The 22,479-nt window shown below is 40.8% G+C and overlaps 1 protein-coding gene across 1 annotated transcript; it reads right to left on the reverse strand.

Moving 5' to 3' along the window:
• Positions 1-4,148: 4,148 nt before the first annotated feature.
• On the reverse strand, positions 4,149-9,813 carry ckmb (creatine kinase, muscle b). The gene is made up of 9 exons (XM_038693670.1): positions 9,668-9,813; positions 8,092-8,204; positions 7,757-7,853; positions 7,204-7,358; positions 6,731-6,863; positions 6,465-6,636; positions 5,739-5,862; positions 5,249-5,438; positions 4,149-4,624 (listed from the first exon to the last, which is right to left on the reverse strand). Exons 2-9 carry the CDS (start codon positions 8,182-8,184, stop codon positions 4,419-4,421), a joined length of 1,170 nt encoding a protein of 389 aa, XP_038549598.1. The 5' UTR covers positions 8,185-8,204; positions 9,668-9,813; the 3' UTR covers positions 4,149-4,418.
• Between the last annotated feature and the right edge of the window lie 12,666 nt (positions 9,814-22,479).

Here is a 22,479-nt window from a genome sequence, read left to right on the forward strand (position 1 = left end):
GGTGTGGTCATAGATGCACAGCTCCCTGTGGTAGATGATCCCTGCGAGTAGAACATTTTGATTTAAAGAAAAGAAAGAATTCTAATATTTTATCGTGTCTAACGCAGCTTAGTCCCTGAAACTCTTTACCCTCCCACACCAGCAGGCTGATGTTTAGAGATCTTTGTGTGTTAGTTGGTGCTCCAGTAATCGTATTTTATTAATGTTTCTGTGTAGTATGTCATAAGTTATCAATCCCCATATGACCCAAATCCTTCACACGAATATTTAATTTAAGGTGGGTTTGATTTATGTATCCCTTTGGTGGTGTACATCCGCTGTAGTATCTGGGGGGGGGGAGAGATGTTGTTGTTAAATTAGAAAATACACATTTACCTATCTGTGACCTAGGTAGCTATGTAGAAATATCAAAATCTACTGTATGATGCTAATCTTTTTTCTTCTCCTCCCTTTTCCCCTAACCCCTCATACATTCACATCCATACAACCATACATTCACTTGCCTTAAACTCAAATACCAACATTTATCCTTAAATCCTTCATTTATCTGACCTCCTGCCATCGCACCTCTCCTCCTGCCTCATGTTGATTTTTGCCAAACCTTTAACCCCCCACGCCACCAACATATACATCCCATATCAACCTTGCCCTGTCCTTTTTATTTTCCTCCTCCCCCGTTTGCATCGCCCCTCCCCTTTCAGTCGCCATCTATCTGGGCATCAGAAAGCGGCCGAGCCCGGACCCCCCGATGCGGCTGGGATGTGAGGGTGCGGAGCCCCCGCGACCCGCCGAGGTGGTGCTAGCACTGCGGGGCGGCGCAGGGCTGCGGCTGCCAGGTCCACCTGGCCGGGCCCTTCCTCCTGTCCTGCACCCACGGAGCAGCCGGCGCCCGCGTGGCCTTCGAGGCCGAGGTCTGCCAGCTGCCCAGCGGGCTGGGCCAGCAGCGGTGTGAGGTTCAAGCGCCTGTGGGGGGCACCGTTAGCCTTTAGAGACATCGCCACCAAAGTGTCCAAGGAGCTCGAGCTCTGAGGGCAACAGGAGGCGGGGTAGATTGATGATGGAACAGGACAGGTTGATGAATGAGGAGGGATAAGGGGGAGGGAATAATGAGGCAGAAACCATCGGCGCCGCCGCCTCCTCCTCCTCCTCCTCCTCTTCCTCCCGGGCCCCTCCTCATCTGATGTGGCTAGCGATGCCTCGCCTCCGCCAAACCCCTTCTTCTGATGCCACCAATCACAACGAGACAAACGGATGCACAGACACGGATAGACCGCCATCGGCAGGCTTATGATGACCCTTGACCTTGGAGCTGTCAGTGACCTACGACCCCTGCTTAAAACACACCACCTCCATAATATGTGAGCCCATGGAGTCACAGGTTTCTTTTATTTCATGATTTCATGTTTGATGAGGAGGGTGTTGCTGAGAATGATGGAGACTGATAATTTGTTGTTGTTGTTGTTGTTGACGTTGTTATTCCTATTGTATCATATTTGTCGTCATTCCTTTTTAAAGAGCTGCTATTTAAAGAAATGTTTTAATTTTTGTGTAGTAAGTTTATTTTATTTCTTTAAAGCTTTTAAAATGGGCAGAAATTTGACATCTGTTGTCCTTCTCGGGAGCATACGTGACATATTTAAGAAGAGGGGGAGGCGCAGTGTTACCTCCGGCCTCTAGAGGGAGACATGCAGAAATGCAGAGACTTGTGACAGACTGAATGATGCATCACAGCCTTTCTGCCCATCCACTGATCACGCCCATTTTACTGCTCAGTTGGGATTTTGATGTTTGTTTGTACCATTTCTTGTAAAATGTTGCTTCCCTGCCTGCTATCCACACTGAATCCTCTACCTGTGTATCGATAGCTGGCAGGTGAGCTGCTTAGAGACGAGCAAAGCTGCCTAAAAATACAGGACAAAGCTCATATGTTGTACTTGATAACCTGATTATTAGAGCTTATGCTCTGTTTCTTAAAAATACTCACCTTTGCCCCAATGTTTTGTCCCTTTCTGCCCTTATTAAAAAGCAAAAGTCCTTAAAAATGTAAAATTACAAAATGGTGTTTATTACACAAGCCTGTATTTATTTTACAGGAGTTTGTGATCACGCAGGTGAAAAAGAGCCAAGTAGCATCATTTTACCTGAAATGCCTCTATTCAGCAGGTTAAGTTTATTTAAATTAGAAAAGCAGGTTTTGTTATTATCTGATGTGATGGAAATTTTACACAAAATCTTAACTCCTTTTCCTGCTTCAACCTGATTCAACGTGGAGCTGAAACGCCTTCACTTCAATGTCACACTGTTAAAGGTTAAGCAACCACTGTTTGTCTTTAAACTCCTGGAAAGGCAGTGTGTCTTTTTTAAAATGACCTTCAAGCCTTTTCATCAAAATTTGATCTCTTAGTCCAAACACATAATTATGGAAGCTCATACTGTTGTAGAGTAAATGGAGGAGTAGTTTACTGACATACAGTAGTTAACCTAGTAGCACTTTGGCATAACAGTAACAAAGTCTGTCAGAATGCCGACGTTCCTCAAATGTAGTGCAATACAGCCACAAAGCCAAGAATCAAGACTTGAATAAGCATTGATTAAGATTTAATAGGGCTTCTTGTTTGATTTATTTTTTTATTTTTATTTTTTGATATTGCTGATTTGTTGTTAAAATTCTTTGAGCACTTTTTGCTTTTTAGCCAGGATTGCATTGTACTGTACGGGCAGAGTTTTTAATTATACTATATATTTCTTTTTTGTATATTGTTAAAAAAAAATCACACTATTTCCTTCATTTTAAAGCCAACTGAAGTGAATAATTGACATTCTGAATGCGCTTTTTCCTTTACTTGATTTACCTACCTACAATGACTTCTTGGCATCATTCCCTTCCCACAGTTAGACCAGTGAACCTGGAATGATGACTTCAGGTTTCCAGGTAGAGGTGCCATTTGGATGCCACAAAGTCATATGAAGGAAACTGAGGTACAGATGTATTACCAAATTAAAAAAAATAAATAAATCTGTCTTCATATAGTTTTGTCAGATTTAACCATTTTCTTTTGTCCAGTACTACAATTTTATGTGCTTAACTTCAGTCCCGCTTTTGATATACAGAAACTGTGGACTTTTCCCTCTGTCAACCAATCAGAATGCAGCACTGCTGAGACGTATATGACTGTTCAGATTTGATTATTGCTGGAAGAGGTGTATGACTGTTAACCAATCAGACTCCTGCATCAACAAGCCACTGTATAATTTCAAAAGCGTGCAGCGATGAGAATGTGACCTTCAGTGACCTTTTGAAAAATTGGATTCTGATTTTCTTTGATAAAAGCGCTTCGTTGCTCCTTACAGATCAAATCTAGCGGTATTCGACAAATACACACAGTCCACCAAGTGCTACATTAATCATATATTGACACTGACGACTCCAAAATCAAAAGGTTGTTGTACTTTATTGTGACTCTATAAAGGCAAGTAACTTGTACTTCTGAAGTATGCAGCATCTAACAAAACACTGATATGTAAAAGGAAAAGTTAGATGCTGCAGCAGATTTGTGATCTTTTACAGCTCTAAGGAATTTATCTGTTTATTTGGAGATTTCAGCCGCAGCAGGTATCCACCACTGTCTGGAAATGTGAAGCTGTGATTTAGAGCTAGTTTTTGCAAATTAGTTTTGTGTACAACTGGGCCTCACTCTGAACCTGTTCTGTAGATACAGTTAGGGCCACGCTTTAAGGCTACCGTTCTGTTGTATAGTGTGTTTGAAGCCGTCGCTGTTAACAACAAAACTTAACTTATGGGCTGAAATTACAGAAATGAACGACCTGCAATCCTGCATGTCTCCTAGGAAATAATGTGTGACACAAAAATAAAGACTTTCAACCTCTTATTTTATGTCTTTTTTTTCCTCAAGGATTTAATGTCTTTGATGTGGCATCTCACCAGTTTCTTTGTGTTGAATTCTTGTATGGTGTGTGAGTATTTTTAAGGCATTTACTTACTTGTGCCCATATTAAAATGTACTGTATCTGTTTATGAAGCATAACTGCACTGATATGAATAGTGTGTATTTCTACATAAAGAAAACATGAGAGAGAGGGTTTGATTGTCACATGGGGCATAGTTTAATTGTCCAATTATATTTTACAACCAAAAAAAAAATTCTTTCGATGTGAATACATAGCCACGACCAGACTATGCATGGATTGATCCCAGGATGTTACAGAGAAGATAGAGGGAAGAGATGATTAAAGTGAGAAGAACCAAACACAAAGCAGGAAAGGATGAGTGAGGAAAAAGTATCTTCCTGAAGGAAGGAAGCAAGCAGGAAGTAGCCAGTTGGCCGAAACCAGTAAAATAACTTTACAACGAGGCTACCTGTTCATTTTTTATAATATAAAAAAACAAACACAGACAGTCATTCAGTCATCGGTTGTCTGTCTACTTTACTTCTGGGCGGGATCATGCCATCGATGGACTCTCCCTTCTCAAGCTTCTTCTCCATCTCAACCATCAGCTTAACGCCATCAACCACCAGCTGGACCTGATCCACCTCGGAGGAGCCCAGACGGTCAGCATTGGAAATGTCGAACACACCACCCACGGAGGCTGTGTCCACACCACCTGGAGGGTAAACAAGGGGAGAAGAATAAGGCCGGAGAGGAAACTCACTGTAACTCCTATCCTCTCTACAATACATGTCCCCTGTGTTGACTTGATATCCACCAATACAAGCATTTTTAGAGAAAGAGCTGTAATCACATTGGTTGAACTAAACTTTAGTGGATAACAAACAGTGTCTGTGGTTAAATATAGACATAAAGACTGTTTGTAGTACTTTTCCTGGAACATGGAAACTATCTGAAGACCATGAACAGACATGCTATCATTGATATTGACCGTCCATTGATGACCCAGGCTACATGGGTTGAGTTGACTGAAGATAAGTCAAGCTTTGCAAGAATGTTTCTTAAATTAAATAAATATATGCTCACCCTACCTAGTTAATCCAAATACCACAGTTCTTCAGATGTGGCAGAAAAACAATTCAAGTAAATTAATTCCTGGAAGTTCTGGTGAAAACGAACTGTTAGGTATAAGAGGGGACGATAATAATGCTGCTAACTGAAACACATGCAAAAAACCGTTCAAATATATATTATTTATAAAATACTTTAGTAAGGATATAAAGTCTTGCTAATCCTAAAAGCCAAACTATGGCAGCCATTTTATAATATTTTTTAGTACCTGTGCCACGCTTCTGCAGACGCAGCCTGGTCAGGATCTCCTCGAACTTGGGATGTGTGCTGAGCTTGGGCAGCTTGACGTGCACGCCACCGCGCAGGCCGGTTCCCAGGTTGGAGGGGCAGGTCAGGATGTAGCCCAGATGCTCGTTCCACATGAAGCCGTGGTTGTGCTTCTTAAAGATCTCCTCAATCTGATCAGCGACGAGGTGAAATAAATAGTTAATATCTAACCAGATGGATTTCATTAAACGTAAACTAAATCTATCTGTTAACAATGAAGAAAGAAATTAAACATCAGGCAGTTGTTTTACAGACATGACTGGTCTATATGGAATAGATTAATATTTACACCTACGACATAATTACAACACAGAGAAGTTAACTAAAGAAAGGAGGTAAATTGTACCCATGTTCCCAGTTGAATAGTTCATACTTGTGTGTCTGCATCACTGTGTGTAAATAAAAAAATTATGCATGCGTGTTTTTTTTACCTTCTGCAGGCCAACGCAGAAGCGTTTGAAGACCTCCTTCATGTTGCCTCCCTTCTGCATTGAGATGACACGCAGGTGATCCTCCTCATTCACCCAGACCAGGAAGGTCTTGTTGTCGTTGTGCCTGGAGGATGAAAAAACAGCTCATTTTCACTTCATTTACACTTGTTTAGATTCTATTGATTTAACAAAAAAGCAATTGAAGACTCAAACAGGCTTTTAGTTAGACAAGGGTTTTATGGCTGGTTATGTATTGTATCTGACTTTATTATATTGGATCTGACTTATATACTAGTACAAAATGTTCACAAGTGTAGCACAAATGCAAAATGTTTCTCAAAATGCCTCACAGAAACGGGAAAGTTAATGTTCCTGGTCTCTAAACCAACACTGAGCTGCACAGTGGATTTACTGAATGTCAAGCCACTGTAAGGGGATAGTGATTACTGCAGCTGAACACACTGTGCTTTGGTATTCATGACACACTTTAACAGATGTTTGATAACAGGAATAATCAGGATTTTCATATTAGTGATGTGGGAGAAAGAGACAGACGGTGGAAGTTTTGAAGGTTGGGAAGGGCAGATGGGACATTTTAGCTCAGAGGGTGGTCATTTCTTAACTCTGTGTGTATTTTTAGATTGGCACACAAAATCTGCTTTTACAGTTGATTACAGCACATATCTGATCATCTTTTGTTCACTAAACTGGGTAAGAGTCTCTCACCAGATGCCTCTGGCGTCGGGCCAGTCACGGGCCATACCAGCACAGGTCAGCAGGGGGGACACGGGTTTGTCGAACAGGAAGTGATCAGCGATCAGCTGCTCCTGCTCGGCGTCGGTCATGCCATTCAGAGGGTAGTACTTTCCCTTCAACTCACCGTCCAGGTTGGCCAGGGCTGAGAGGAAAGGAGTCAGTCACAATTATATTCTGCATTCTACAAACATTAGAGATTAATAGATTGGCATTATTTTTGTTAGTTTGACATTCACCCTCAATGGACAGCTTCTCAATCATTCTGCGCTCTCCACGGCTGTTGTGGGGGGGCAGGGTGAATCCCTTGATGCTGCGGCCGGTACGAACACGGCTGGACAGCACATAGTTGGGGTCCAGGTCATCACCACCCTGAAAGACAAAGACAGGACAATAAAACACAGATGCGATTGTTTTTCATATTATTTACAAACTAGCTTTCTTCACCCATGAGTGATTGGACTTTTTTGATTTAGGAGTGGAGACATGGTTTAGGCCTACTTCTCAATATATTATAGCTTTGGCTTCAGAAAATGTATCAATATTTTGGGAGAATGGTCAGTTAGTAAACTCCACCTTGGCCACGTTTAATAAATTTAAGGCTGTTAATTTGATGTTTAAACTTGCTATAGTGCTAATCCCCCCCCCCCCCCCCCTCCTTTAAGCTGTGCTGATCTATATCAATATTATCGTGCGTATCTTGACTCCTCACCTTCAGGTTCTCGAAGTTCAGGTCAGTCTTGTGCTTGTCGGTGGGCTTGTATCCGCCGTGACGGTCGGAGATGACGGGGTCCAGCAGATCCTTGAAGACCTCATAGGACTCCTCATCACCAGCAACGCAGCCCACGGTCATGATGAAGGGGTGACCTTGGGGACAACAGAGGGGATGAAGAAGTTGACAAGTAGTTACGTTACGTTTGTAGGGGATGTTTTTGTGTTGGCACAGCTAGGTCCTTTTGAACCTGTCCCACTGTGCGACAACAAATTCCTGGGCGTAACTATGGACTGGTTGGAACAGAAACTTGCCAGATGTTAAGCTCTGAACCCAAAAAAGTGATAAAAAGTCCTGTGTCACCTTAGAGGTACCGATGGGTGCTAGCATTGTCAGGTTTAGCGGCAAGCCATTATAATAACATTACATAAAGGCATACTCATAACTCATATTTGACTACATATAGTGTTTGTTTGGGTAAATTTATGTCTCCCCAAACCCAGTCTTTGCTGGTGTGTCTTAATCTCTATGCTGATGACTTGCTCCTTCTTACCAGGGTTGTCAACACCAGTCTGGATGATATCATCCAAGGTGAAGCCACTGGGGGTGGACTTGCTCCTCAGCTTGCCATAGATCTCCTTGGTTAGCACCTACAGCGGATGACACCCAGTGATTATACAGTCACATGCTTGTGTTTTCAATGGGGTTGTGTGAAAGTGAACTATCGAAGCACTTTCCAAAACAAATAATGGAATTATTTTAGGAGGTGGGTTTTAGGAGGCTTGCAATGCCTTTCTAAAAAGCAGTGTCAGAATAATCTGAGTCAAGCTTAAAGTCATTTGTGTTTACGCAGGATGTGGACAGACAATGTCAGAGCAGGATTTTCACCTTGGCCATGTGGTTGTTGTGCAGGGAGAGATCGGGGAACTCCTCGTCCACGGAGAACTTCATTTTGTAGTCGTTGTGGCAGTTCTTCGTCATGGCTGCGACTCTTACTTTGTCTGAAAAGACACAAGAACAAAAGGAGATCTTTTTTTCAGAATCTGCAATGCTTATAGATTCATTTTATGAAGGCTGCAGTATAAGTTAATTTAGACTATGTGTCTGTGCAGTATTCAGTCACTTTTTATCATGATGTAACACAGCATAGTGATTGGGTGAATACCATATTTCTTTTCTGGTATTTCTCCAAGATTTTCAAGCATCTTGTCTATGAATCTTCTGGTATAGAAGAGACACCTTCTCATTCTCTCTGACTGCCTTTCTTGGCTTTCTCTCTGCTTCCCTGACCTCTCTGCCACACCACCTGTCTCACACTCACAGTGCAGATTATTAATAGTGTGGCTGTGCCCCCTCTTCTCCTCCACCCCTCCTGTCTCCTGCCCCCTACAGTCTCCAGCACATTATGACAAATTATTTTCTCTTCTCTCTCACTCCATTCAGACTTACACAATCTCAGTGGCAGATCTACGCTGCAATTCACGGGAAGCAGAGAAAGCACTTTATTACCAGAAGTAATAAAAAATGTCAATGAGATGAAAGTTTTTAGGACTGAAAACAGCACAGAATGCTTAAAATTACAAGTAGTAATCTAGTAAAACTTATTCCTTATTGTCTTAAGACAATTTTTAATTTGTATAATGTCATTTGGTCCGTTATATTTAATTGAACTGAAAAAGCATCTTGAAACAAAATCTATTTTTGTATATTCCTACCCCAACATTAATACATCTTAAATTTGGAACTTAGTGATCTAGTACTTAAACACAAATTACTTTAATAAAAATGTCTAAATGCACCAACAGGGCTGCAGCTGCAAAATCAGTCAGAATAAATGTGTGGGGTCAGGAAAATATTAATAACTGCTGGCCTTCATTCTGTATCTGTTTACACGACGATCCCTCTCTCTGCCAGATAGAGGCCAAAACTCCATCAGTTGCTTGTGGTGTAGTTGATTAATGACACTTGGTACACTTTAAGGTCAAAGCATTGCATGCCTGATAGATTGCTCCACAAGTTCCATGGCTAAATCAAGCACTCCTAAACTATTCAGAGACTCACGTGAAGCCTGCCTTGCTAGCGTCAGCAACTGCTGATAGTCACACCTGTTACAGTGACACTACACTGCCTTTTACTACCGATCCTTTTATGCGACCCATATCCAAGAAACCAGTGAACACTGATAAAAAATGAGTAGATTTTAGTAGTTTCCATATCAGGAATAAATGTGCCAAACTTTAGAGGAATCCAAGACAAAAATGTCAGAAGAGAAAAGGTTTTCCTGGTTCCAGAATTCATCAATGGAGAAATCTTTCACAGACAGATATTTGGTTAAAAATTTTTCCTCTCTTAGTGCAATTTTGTTTTCAGGAGGTTTTTGTCCATACGAATGTGGGAAAATAACCAAAATCTTTCCCATGGATTTATCAGAAAGGCTGACTAAAGCATTATTTTGCTTTTTTACCTGCTTAGGAGAAAAGAAAGAGGTAACAGATCCCGGGATCAGGTCCTATCCACCAAATGTAAGGGTTGCCCAACTCTGCCAAGTGATGGACCTAAGCATTTATACCCAGGCCTCTACCCCTATTGGCTGACTAGACTCGGGGACCCCTCATTGGATTGGTTACAGGGGGTGTTCTGTGCCTGGGTGAGTTTCTAAAAGGCAAGAACAAACGTCATATAACACTCGAGACGAGAGACAAGGCAACAGCTGCAGGCGCTCGGTCCAACCTTTCACCTTCTGCCTGCTAGTAGCTGCTTGATGGGAGCAAGTAGGACAGAACTGTGGTGGACAGGAAGGTACAAAAGCACATGCTTACTCATACATTTAAATATTAGATGCATAACTGCCCTGTAGTGAAGTAAGATTTACATTATATTTGCTTTGAAAATGATTAAATATTTCCTACATGGCAACATTGCACCAAAAGTATAAATGGCAATAGAATAAATATTCCAGCTAGCTGTAAAACACATGTCCAGTATCTACAAGTAAAATGTCATTAAATGCAAATATACAAAAGAACATGAATGTTTTTTCAAGTATTCAAGGAACTTCATTGTAATGGAATTGCATAAACTGAAAATCTGCTGTCTCAGGTTTTTAAGGTTGTGAAAGACACTTTTAAAGTCATTCTATTCAATTTGTTGGGCCCATAGACTATGGGGTCAGGTCGATTGTTTGTTTGTGTGTGTGTGTGTGTGTGGGGGGGGGGCACAAACAATCAACCAATCAACCAATCAACCAATCAACAAAAGTTTTTAAAAGCACATCAAAGAGGGCTTTTAAAGTGATTGATGTTGTTATTTAAACTAAGTATTATTGTGCCATCTTTGCTGTAGTTTGATCTGAATTACTCTTAGTGGAGAGGGTGACCATGTGCAGCTTTATGTTGAAAAGGGATCAAGTCTTTAACCTACTTTCATTTGGTCAGAGAGCAGGTGCCTCAGATGGTTTGAACACATAGTGTAGACATGCACGTGCATGTGCTGTCCTCCATGTTTTATAAGTGTCCCAGTGAGTTGAAGCAGAGTAACTGGAGCTCTCTGTCTGTCATCATATTTAGGAGTTAAAATAACCACTTTGTCTTAGATTACATCATCATAATATTCAAGATTACAGATTGGATTTCCTCTCACCTACCAATTTGCTAAGTGGAGGTGTCTGCATGTGTAAGTTTGTGTTGTGTTCCAGCTCCCTGTGGTGATGCATAGTCACAGGCTGTCCAAACCCTGACATTTGGGCAGTCAGAGGAAGGATGTATCAAAACGTGAGAATTTGTAAGTTTGCAGCTTTCTCAGTACGTCTTGAGTGTGTGTGTCTTGTGCTTTCCTCAGACGTTTCATATTTATATATCATATTCATTGTGCTGCCTGATTTTAAGGTTAGTATTGCTTTGTAAAGGCCATTAGACAAGTCTGGGCTCAGGTCAGGTTATACTCTGAATGATATCTTGCTCTAATTGTAAAACTTCAAGTCCAACTCAGGACTGTACGAGCGCCAGGATCATTACCCTCTACTGGTAATGTTATACACCTCAGTAATCTACCCGCAGACAGATATTAAATCACACACACATCATGTGACAAAGTAGAAGTTGCAGGTGGAGCGCAGATTCACAAGACAGGAGAACACGAGGTCAAATGTTTAGGTGATAAATAACAGATGATGCAGATTTCATGATTTCATGATTTCCTCTTGCTGTTTTTTAATATACATTTTAACAAGAGATCAAATACAACAGATTTCCAACATTTCTTTGAATAGCTTCTTCTTCCTCTGTGCAGACTAAGTTTAAATGTGGCTTGATTCGACAGGATTCAGTAATTTATCTAGTTTTAGTCTGGGGTTGCTATAGACAGGAATACACTTTAAATTAAAGTAAATTTAATCACTTTGTAAAAATTACAACAAACAGTAAATGCTTTTGTTTATGTCTATATAGATGGAAGAAAATTCTGATTTCCTATTATAGAGATCTTTTAGCATGTGCTTTTAACATTATTGAGAGTTGGGTTCAAGATTGGATGGTAGTAGCTTGAAGCTTGAAAGCTTAAACCTGCTGGGAAATTTGGTATAGAAAGCAAATAAAAGACAGAACTTGTATTTCTAGTTGTGTGTGCAGATACAGTGGGACATTGGCTTGTGACAGAGCTTGTGACTTGAAAACAGGAGAAGCAAACCACCAAGCTTCCCCAAAACGTACAAGACTATTTATATAGCATTTGAAAATCCTATGCTATGCTGATGATTATCAACTCTATATACTGAATGACCACATAATCAATGTACTGGAGCTACATCTTTGATGCAGAGATATGTACTCTCATGCACTCAGTACATAATGACACGTAGCACATGGTTACTACAGATTTGTGTACATTGGTGGTTGTATCCATCCTTTCAGCTTGAAGATGGTTGTTGTGTTCATGAGTAACGGGATGTAGAGAGTCACTCAGCTCCTTTGCTCTAAGTCCAGGTTTCCCAAACTTAAGGTCGGGACCCAAAATAGGTCACCAATTGGTAGAGTAAAATTCACAACAATATTAAAATGTAATAAAATATGTAAATATTAGTGCTGGGCCACAATTAAAATTTTTAATCGCGATTAATCACATGATTTTCTGCGATTAATTGCATAGTTATGGGCAAAATTAAATAATGAATTCTAAAGTAGTGTAATGCACATTTTACTCGCGGAGCGCATGTCTCTTGTTCACCGGAGGAAAGAGCAACCCCGCGGGGCCAAGCGACTACGTTGTGATTTTAAAAACGTTCCTAAGACCAACAATACTTATCAGCATGCAGTGTGCAGCTATCTACTTCGCTGTGGCATATTTTTGTTTTTTTATTTATTCAGGGGAGCTTCACTGAGAGGAAGCCTCTCTTTTACCGGAAGGCCCTGATCACATTCACACTGTTACACATTCACGCTTGCATGCTTTTGTTTATCTACTTCTCCCACACGCTGCATCCAGCTTAGTTTGCCAAGCCTCCCTCCGCTGCTTGTTTGTTGGGTGGGTGATTTGCAGGCTGATCAACATCCCGACCCTCCTGTGACCCACGGTTTGACTGCATGTGTATTCAGAGCCAGTGAGCAACGGACTTTAAAAATAATAATAATAATAAAAACTGCGTTAACATGCGATAAAATAATTGACGTGTTCATTAATTAATGCGTTAACGTGATAATAACACGTTAATGTGCCCAGTCCTAGTAAATGAATGAGCGTTCTTTTTTGCTGCACTTTTCTGTTCAGCTCAGATACTATGTGAGGTTTTTGTCTCCCTCTTCTCCCTAGCCTGATCTTCTGTCCACATTCATACAGAATTTTTTGGGCGTCAGTCTGATCTGTCACTGTCAATCCAAATGATGTCTAAGATAAAGTATAAGGACCAGTTTATTGATGATTCTGCTTCAAATGTAAATGTTCCGTACTTGTATAGCGCCTTTCTAGTCTTTTCAACCACTCAAAGCGCTTTTACACTACATCTGCATTCACCAGTCACACACATTCATACACTGGCAGAACAGCCGCCAGGGGCAAATTCAGTATCTTGCCCAAGGACACTTCGACACGCAACCAGGGGGAGCCAGGGATTGAACCGCCGACCTTCCGATTAACAGCCAACCCGCGCTACCTCCTGAGCCACAGCCGCCCCATGTGGGGAAGTGCTCAGTAATGACAGTTTTAAAATAAATAAATTGCACAGGTATTTCCAAAAGAAACATTCGCTGTATCTGGGAAAGTCCAAAAAAAAAATTTCTTTAAAAATCCTTCAACATGTGTTGATTCAATATGGCACAACATATGAATATGCTTTCTGACTATGTCATACCTGAAAAACCAATTCAGAAACACACTAAACGGCCAGCATGGCATCAGAATGGCATTTTTTCAAAACTGAGCCCAGCGTGAAGATCATTGGAAAGGTAAGACACAGAAAGGAGATTTAGACCGTTGTTGTTTTTGTTTTGTTTTGCCCTTTATCCTTAGTTTATAAATGTAGATTTATTTTTGTAAATTTGGGTCCCAGGGAGACACCGGATTTCTCTTTCAGGTCTTGAGCTGAAAAAGTTTGGCAACCAGTGCTCTAAGTCAACACTCAATCAACCTAAGGTAAAACCTAACATGACAGATTTGTACATTTCATGCGTGACACTAGAGCAGTCGCTTTGAATTACCATGAAGGACTCAAAGACTAACAGCCTGAATGGGTGCATCAACTCTATTTTACATACAAAAGTACTGTTTACCACAAATCCCCATCAATAAAACTCAAAGGTCATGCTGACTGACTAGTGATATGTGCTGTGTGTGTGTGCCTTCTGCCCATCCAGAGCAGTCAGATCTGTAGCTCGTATGCCAGTGTGACGCAGATCCAGTTTCCCAGTTTAGACTGTCATTGTATCCCTTCAGCACTCCCCACACTCGCACATCCATACCGTCCCCCCAGCAGCCCAAGAACCCTGCAGCTGCCCCGGGGAAACAGGAATCAAGGACAGTTATGTAACCAGGAACACAGTATGGATCATTTATAATGACTCTCTCTTAATTTCACGGCAAGAATATGATGGTTAAACACTTTAATGGGCTAAGTGCAAACTATATAACGTGAAATTGAATGGAATTACTTTTTGAGTGTTTTTTTTCTGATGTCTGTGTGAAGATATGTTGTTAGAAAAGGTTTAAAGTAGCTCCCTATGAGGCAGCAGAATGAGGGAGGGAATGGTTTGCACAGCCTGATCTTTGTTACGAGTCATATGAGATTATAGAATCGGTGCATTTTGTGTGTGTGTTTGTACACGCATCCAATGCGTCTATCAGTGCAGTAACAGTGAAAGTTGTTAATTTACTTATTGTTTTTTTTATTTCTCCTTTTAGTGTGTCTACTGTCTGAACTTGTACATACAGCTGATAAAATGAGTACACATGTAATGTGTGCTTCTGTTTATGCTTTTCCGATGCATTGCATGTGTGAGGACAGCCCGGTCTCATCACAGGGCGTCAAATACTGACGCTTTGAGAAGCCTCACAAAGTGTCGATATTTGATGCACAAGGCACCCTTCAACATCCGTATGAGATAACCTGGGTATTTGAGGCCCTGGGATGAGAAAGTGTTAGTTGGGAAGTATGCATACAGTACACATGCGATCTTATGACATTCAAGACGTTCATGCAGTTTTGATGCATTCAAGGTTATTAACGGCTATTTGTGAATCCAGCATCACATCTTCCAGTTGGCTTGTTTGTGTTGTTTTAGTGCTGGTTTGTATCAGTTAGAAACTCTGATTCCTAGATAACATTTTAAGTGGTATGGCATTAGACAATAGACTGCATATATATCATATCATATGTATCTTATATTTGAGCTGGTGTGCAGTCTGATGGCAGTTGCTTCTTCACAGCAAAGGCCTTAGGGAGCAGTTGGGGGTTACATGCATTCACACATTCACACATGGGTGTTGCCAGGAACAAGTGGCAGTCTTGGCCACTGACGGTTTCCACTGATGCACATTTCTGATTTTTCTATCTACATTATACGGCATCTTATACTGTAGCTTCATAATTGTTCTTTTGGTCCCTGTACTGGAGAGAAAACAGAAAACTAGTTTGATGTGAAACCTGAGGATGTAACAAGGTGTGATCTTTTCATGAATTTAGTAGCTGTTATTTGTTTATCATGACATTTTCAAAAACTTTCAAATACTTGACATTAGCGTTTTAAACTTAGGCTGATACAAGCGGCAACCTTCAAGCCTTGTTCGGATTCCTCAGATTTGAACTGTTTCAGACATACAAGTCCTGTGCCGGAGCAGGAAAAAATCATGTTAACAGTTTGGGGGCCCCACAAATAGACCCAGGCATTTGTAAGATGACACTGACGATGTTTTCACAATGTGAAAAGGGCTGGAATAAGCAGGGGCCCAATGAAGTATGAAGGAGTTATGAGGTTTTGGCCAATAACATGTGAGGCTTTTTATTTGGTTGCACACAACACTGAATGAATCAAAGGTGAAGAAAATGTTTCAGTTTTTGTGAAGACTATTTTCTGTGTTTCATTGCTAAATATATTTTTACCGCATAATAATGATTGGCTTTACTAAATATATTAAGGAGTTAAAACTTTCTGCCTGGGTTATCAGGGATCCACCATAGTTGAGCAGTTTATTGCTGCATTGTGAATATCTGCACCAGTTTGTTGTATTACCACTTAGAGTGAAAATGTGGCTTGAATTTGGCACTGCTCATTCTTAAACTGATCCATAATTTAGCAGAAGATCAGTAACTCAGTAACAACAGCGTGTGTGATGATGCTCATAGGTTTAGTTGACAACAGATTTATCACCGTAACTTTTCACATTCATAGAGATCGGCAAGATGAAATCATAGGCATTGGACAATGGACATTTATCGGAGGGATTTATTTAAATATAAATAGAACCAGTAATCTTAGAACGATGACAGAAGTGTCGTATTGTTTTGTGTATGGGAGCTGAAAAGCCTGAAGGAATCACACTATTGATTATTTGTCATCTGAATTGAGATGAACATTACAAAAGTTTTATAATATTTGTTTAAAAAAATGTTGGATTATGTAACTAATGCATCCTATGTTTGGGTAATAGTTCTGAATTTCTGTGATGTTTTTTTTTTGTGTGTGTATTTTGTGAAGGTAACGGTGGTGGCTTACATTGAAACATGATCTAACAGAGTAACTCGTGAGGGAGGAGGTGGACACGGGGTGGAGGGGGGGTGAACCATAGATTTCTATCTTTAGTGTCGCCTCACCAGGTCCCCCGATCTCCAATACCAGTTCTCCCGATTGAATTGCATCGACTCAGCTGTCAGTCTCTGTCCCTCCTTCCATTCATCTGTTCAACCCTTCACTTGAACAGACTGACACGGATGAGCAGCAAGACGGATGAGAAGAAGGCAGAATAATGGACACAGAACAGTAAACAGTTGGGATTTTGTCCATGACTAGCAGTGGAGAGCATGCACATAATACCTGGGATTAACTCACATTATTTGTGATGTGTTGTTTCATGTTTATCTTATAATAATCAACTTTATTTATATAGCACCTTTCTTAAGGTCACAAAGCGCTTCACAGAGAACAAAACCATAGATACAAACACAATAAAAATAAAAACAACACAAGGATCATAAAACACCACATATGCATGAATTTATGTCTGTGAAATGGCTCACGAAAGTCTCTGTAGGAGTTATATTAAAATAGACTCATGCTTGGCTTTTAACAGAAGCTCCTCAGAAATGTTGCACATGTTCTTTAAATTACGCAAGTCACATAAATCAGGTCTTTTCAGCTTTTGCTTTTTGCCCCCTTGTTGTTACCAGACATATGCTTGTACTGTGTGTGTGTGTCATTGTTCCCATTCATTCATCCATTCATTCCAAGTCATTCATTTCTAATTTTACCTCAATGGTATGTTGACCAGGGAAGCTGTAACATTTAAACTCTGCAATTTCCCCTGTGAGTGTGTGTGTTTAATTTTTTTATCATGTTTGTATACATGCATGGGTCCATGCAGTTATGTCATTCATACCTCACAATATATATATACATATATATATATTTACACACATACACAAATCAGACTGCAGAGTACCGTCATTCCTTGCTGCTGTCGGCTGTCTGTTGGGCGTCAGCAGCTGTGTTGTATTGCCGGTGTCAAGTCATCTCATTTCAGCATTGATCTCATTTTCCATGCTGTGCAGCTTCTAACCGAACTCTCACGTACGCACGTGTTTGTCCCTTTATCCTCATGGAGACATCTCACTGACATACGGTATTTCCTAGCTCCTAACCCTAATCTGAACCATCACAACTACATGCCTAGTAGTTTCTATCATTCTTTCTTGTGTCTTTAGTGTATTACGTGTGAATTAAAAAAGAGAGGGGACGGATGTGATATGAATAATATAGGATGCTCAGTCATGATGCTGTTATTTTTAGTTTTAACATTGCAATGATAGGCGGTGCTGCTAATGTGTCCTCAGAGTATGACGCTGCAACTCTGAGGTGATAAAATTAAACCAGGGGATACAGCATTGTAATAATTTTTAATAATAAAAAACACAAAACTCAAAAGGGAATCAAAACATGAGTTTTCATTAAATGAAGTAAATATAATAAATAAATAGTTAATGAGTCAATAATACTGTACTTAAGAACAAAGACTTAACAGTTATTATAAAGGTCAATGGGGTTTATGAAGAGATTTAGGAGGCTGAACTGATTTAGTGAGGCTTAGCTTTTCACTCAGGAGATTTTACATTAAAGCAGTTTTTGTCCTCTCTGGTCTTCAGTCTAGACAAACAGAAAAACATTACTTATTCCTGTGTTGTCAACATTAGAGCTAATAAACTAAAGACATATGATAAGAAAATGCACACCGGGTACCAATAAAGCAAGCAAACTAAACTTTATGCAAGGTCAGAGGTTGAGGAAAGAATGAACACTGACCTGCAGAGCTTCATGGGAAATATATGGTGTCCCAACAGATTTGGTGTTGGTTGTTCAATGACACTGAGGCTGTGTTCGGAATCACTTACGTACTATTCGTACTAACTATGACAGAAAATAAGACGGATCAAAATTGAGTATGTAGTGTGTTCCAACTGCATAGTATGTGGGTTTTGTGTACGCCAGATATAACCGGATGTATCCTGGATTAGCAAAATGCAAATTGTGCACCATGAGCTTACTGGACATACTCAACCACCCCAAAATACATTGCATCTCTTCGGACGCCGCAATCATGTGATGTAGTCACATGACTGTCTTGCTTCAGCGTACTTCAGTGTGAACATCTGCTGGTACTTAATCTTTCAGTTAGTTGGCGGCAGTTCTGATTGGTTGCGTCATAGGCAGTACGTTAGGATGCAATTTCGAACACAGCCTCAGTGAGGAGTCTCTGTGGAGACACCAAGGAGAGACAAGAGTTTACATTTGCAGACACATTATCAATGCATAATACTTTTTTTTGTGTTGGCAAAATGTGCCGGCGATTGCGAAGTGGATAAGACACATGCCTGTGGTGTGAGAGACCTGGCTTCGATTCCCACTGCGACACGTCCACTAGTGATGGGAAACATCACTCTTTTGAAAGACTCTCGTTCATTAAAATGAACCAATCTTTTTTTGTGTCACTTTGTTTATTTTAACTAGGCTGGTTAATGCGGCGCTGCAGCCCTCTAGTGGGCGATGTAAAAAAAACAGCGCAGTTCTCAAACGCAGAAGGCAGCCTGGTTTGCTCTAATTGACAAAGTATAATGCACAAATTCACCTCTTGATCTTTCTCTATCATGGTTCTATAAAGCCCCATGGAGCCACAACCAAATTCAACCCATAGAACCACAGAAATATGTTGTCAATATTCGATTAAGCCACTACTCCGGCTAAATCTGTCCATTTTCACAATCTTCCCTGTATTTTACCAGACCAGCCATATATATAATTATAATTACTATCACTATATCTCTAAACTGCTCATTCATACAGCAGCCTAACATCCCTATCTATGAGTAAAATCTATACATCAACATCAGATTTACAGGGAATATATTGAAGTAATAAGCTTGACACACTAGATCAGGGGTATTCAATTAGATTTCAAAGAGGTCTAGTTAGAGAAAATTTCTTGAAGCAAAGGTCCGGAACATCAAAACGACGAACTTGCGTTATCATTCAGTACTATAACCTATAGTTGTATCAACACATGTTTTTAGTCAACAACGGACTGTCAAATCAAATAATATTTCAGTCAGTTTTCACATCAAACTGGAGGGATAATAAATAATAACTATTCAAATAATAAATTCTAAATTTAAGTAAACTAAAGTGCCTAATTTTTAGAAAAAATGTAACAAAAAGTGTAGCTTGAAGTGATGAAGTGTAGTCTTAACCAATTTTATAATAAACACTCAACACATCATAACAAATGAACAGCTGTAATGCCTCCTCTTCTCTTTCATTTCCTCTTACAGAGCTACCACTTTCCTGCTTTCTGTTGTTCAGTGAGAAACGTGAGCTCCAGCTAGCATATTGGAGATCTATGAGATATTCTGGTTCTGAACTGCCCGTGGGAGGAATGTACATGTAAAAATCTGTACATTCTTGATTAAAAGTCATGTGAAATCTCTTATCTTTCGTCTCCTCAATTCGGGTGTGTTTCCAAAACGTCTGTGGTGAATCTCGCGGACTCGACTCGCAAGCCTCGGTATGCACAGATTTGATTGGCTGAGCAGCGTCACATGAGACGATTGGAGCACATGCGATTGGTCTGTGAGTTTCCTGGTCCTCTAAACCAGTACAGTAAATGCTAGAAAAGCTGCGCGGGTTAAAATAGAAACGCTCCGTCACGAGGTAGTAAGTCTCAATAATAAATGGGCTGTAGGTCGGCGGTCCGGAGAGGACGGCGGCTGGGTCCGGATCCAGACCGCGGTCCGCCTATTAGTGACCTCTGCACTAGATGAATAAAACACACTCTTATTAAAATTTAATAATAATCTCAAACACTGCAGGTTGTTCACCAGTGAGGAGCTGTGAAACAACAGCACGGCTCTGTCGATAAATAAAAAGTAAATGTGACATTGTGTTCTCTGGCGGACTGGATCAGCTGTTAGCTGTAAACAAACCACAGGGCGAACGCTAACGCTGCTATGTGGCTGTGTTTTAATGACCGAGTCCGTTTGTTTTGTTACTAGACTAGACTAAGACTATTCACGCATGCGTGAAAATGAACGAATTACTCACTGAGACAACCCGTTCCTTCTGAGTCACATACAAGATTAGGTCAAATGAACGATACGTTCTTTGAACGACACAACACTAACATCCACAACCCCAGTTGCTCCAGAGGCGTGTGACCTCTGACATACAGTGGGGGAAATAAGTATTTGACCCCTTGCTGATTTTGCAGGTTTGCCCACTTACAAAGAATGCAACAATCTACAATTTTAATCATATGTACATTCTAACAGTGAAAGACAGAATCCCAAAGAAAATTCTAGAAAATCACATCATATGAATTTATAAAAATTGATAACCATCTGATGAGGAAAAACAAGTATATGACCCCCTGGACAAACAGCAAGTATTCTGGCTCCTACAAGACAGTTAGTCTTTCTTTAAGACACAGCCCCAATCCCAACCAATTATCTACATCAAATACACCTGCCTCACCTCGTTACCTGTATAAAAGACACCTGTCAACACCCAAACAACCAGCATCCAACATCACCACCATGGGCAAGACCAAAGAGCTTTCTACGGACATCAGGGACAAGATTGTTGATCTGCACAAGGCTTGGATGGGCTACAAGAGAATCGGAAAGCAACTTGGAGAGAAAAGATCAACTGTCGGTGCAGTTATCAGGAAACGGAAGAAGCACCACACCACCGCCAACCTCCCTCGGTCTGGGCCTCCACACAAGATCTCGCCTCGTGGGGTGTCCCTGATCATGCGAACGGTGAGGAATCATCCCAAAACCACAAGGGGGGAACTGATGAATCAACTGAAGGCAGCTGGGACCACAGTTACAAAAGAAACGGTTGGTAACACACTACGCCGTCATGGATTGAAATCCTGCAGCGCACGCAAGGTCCCCTGCTCAAGAAGAAACATGTACAGGCCCGCATGAAGTTCGCCATTCACCACCTGGACGACTCAGAAGAGGCCTGGAAGAAGGTGATGTGGTCAGATGAGACCAAAATAGAACTTTTTGGCCTCAACTCGTCGTGTTTGGAGGGCAAAGAACACCGAGTACAACCCAAAGAACACCATCCCCACCGTCAAGCATGGTGGTGGCAACATCATGCTTTGGGGTGCTTTTCAGCCAAGGGGACGGGACAACTCCATCGTATTGAGGGGAGGATGGACGGGGCCATGTATCGTGGAATTCTGGACCAACATCTCCTTCCCTCAGTGAGAGAGCTGAAGATGGGTCGAGGATGGGTGTTTCAGCACGACAACGACCCTAAGCACACCGCCAAAGCAACAAAAGAGTGGCTGAAGAAGAAGCACATCAAGGTTCTGGAGTGGCCTAGCCAGTCTCCAGACCTGAATCCAATTGAAAATCTTTGGAGGGAGCTTAAAATTCGAGTTGCCAGGCGACAACCTCGGAACCTGAATGATTTGGAGGCTGTCTGCAGGGAGGAGTGGGCCAACATCCCTGCCGAAATGTGCACAAACCTTGTCACCAACTATAAAAACCGTTTGACATCTGTGCTGGCCAATAATGGCTTTTCTACAAAATATTAACATGCTGTTTGTCCAGGGGGTCAAATACTTGTTTTTCCTCATCAGATGGTTATCAATTTTAATAAATTCATATGATGTGATTTTCTGGAATTTTCTTTGGGATTCTGTCTTTCACTGTTAGAATGTACATATGATTAAAATTATAGATCGTTGCATTCTTTGTAAGTGGGCAAACCTGCAAAATCAGCAAGGGGTCAAATACTTATTTCCCCCACTGTACATAGCAATTGCATTGGATAAAGCTTAGTTTCAGCTAAATAAGTGACATGTAAAATGTATCCAATGCACCATGTACTAAAAACTGGCATGAAGATTATAGAAAAACATGTTTGTATTTCTCAAAGCAAGGTATCTAAAAAAAAAAAAAAAAAAAAAAAAAAGACTGTTCTGCAGGACCTGGTCAGCACCGCTGCCAGCCCCTTCTTCTTCTTTTTGTCTCTCGTGTTGGCCTGTAGCACTGGAGCTAAAAGAGCAGCAGTG

This window comes from Micropterus salmoides, unplaced genomic scaffold (genome assembly GCF_014851395.1).
Source record: "Micropterus salmoides isolate LMB-PRFRI ecotype aquatic unplaced genomic scaffold, ASM1485139v1 Ms_hic_scaffold_3, whole genome shotgun sequence".
NCBI lineage: Eukaryota > Metazoa > Chordata > Actinopteri > Centrarchiformes > Centrarchidae > Micropterus > Micropterus salmoides.

Bases quoted from the DNA above. Each gene is read 5' to 3' on its own strand.
- ckmb (XM_038693670.1), bottom strand. From the start codon at position 8,184: ATGACGAAGAACTGCCACAACGACTACAAAATGAAGTTCTCCGTGGAC. The intron at 7,359-7,756 runs GTAAGAAGGAGC...GTTGTCCCCAAG, and splicing joins GACTGGTGTTGACAACCCTG to GTCACCCCTTCATCATGACC. The intron at 5,439-5,738 runs GTAAAAAAAACA...GTCGCTGATCAG, and splicing joins TCTGCGTTGGCCTGCAGAAG to ATTGAGGAGATCTTTAAGAA.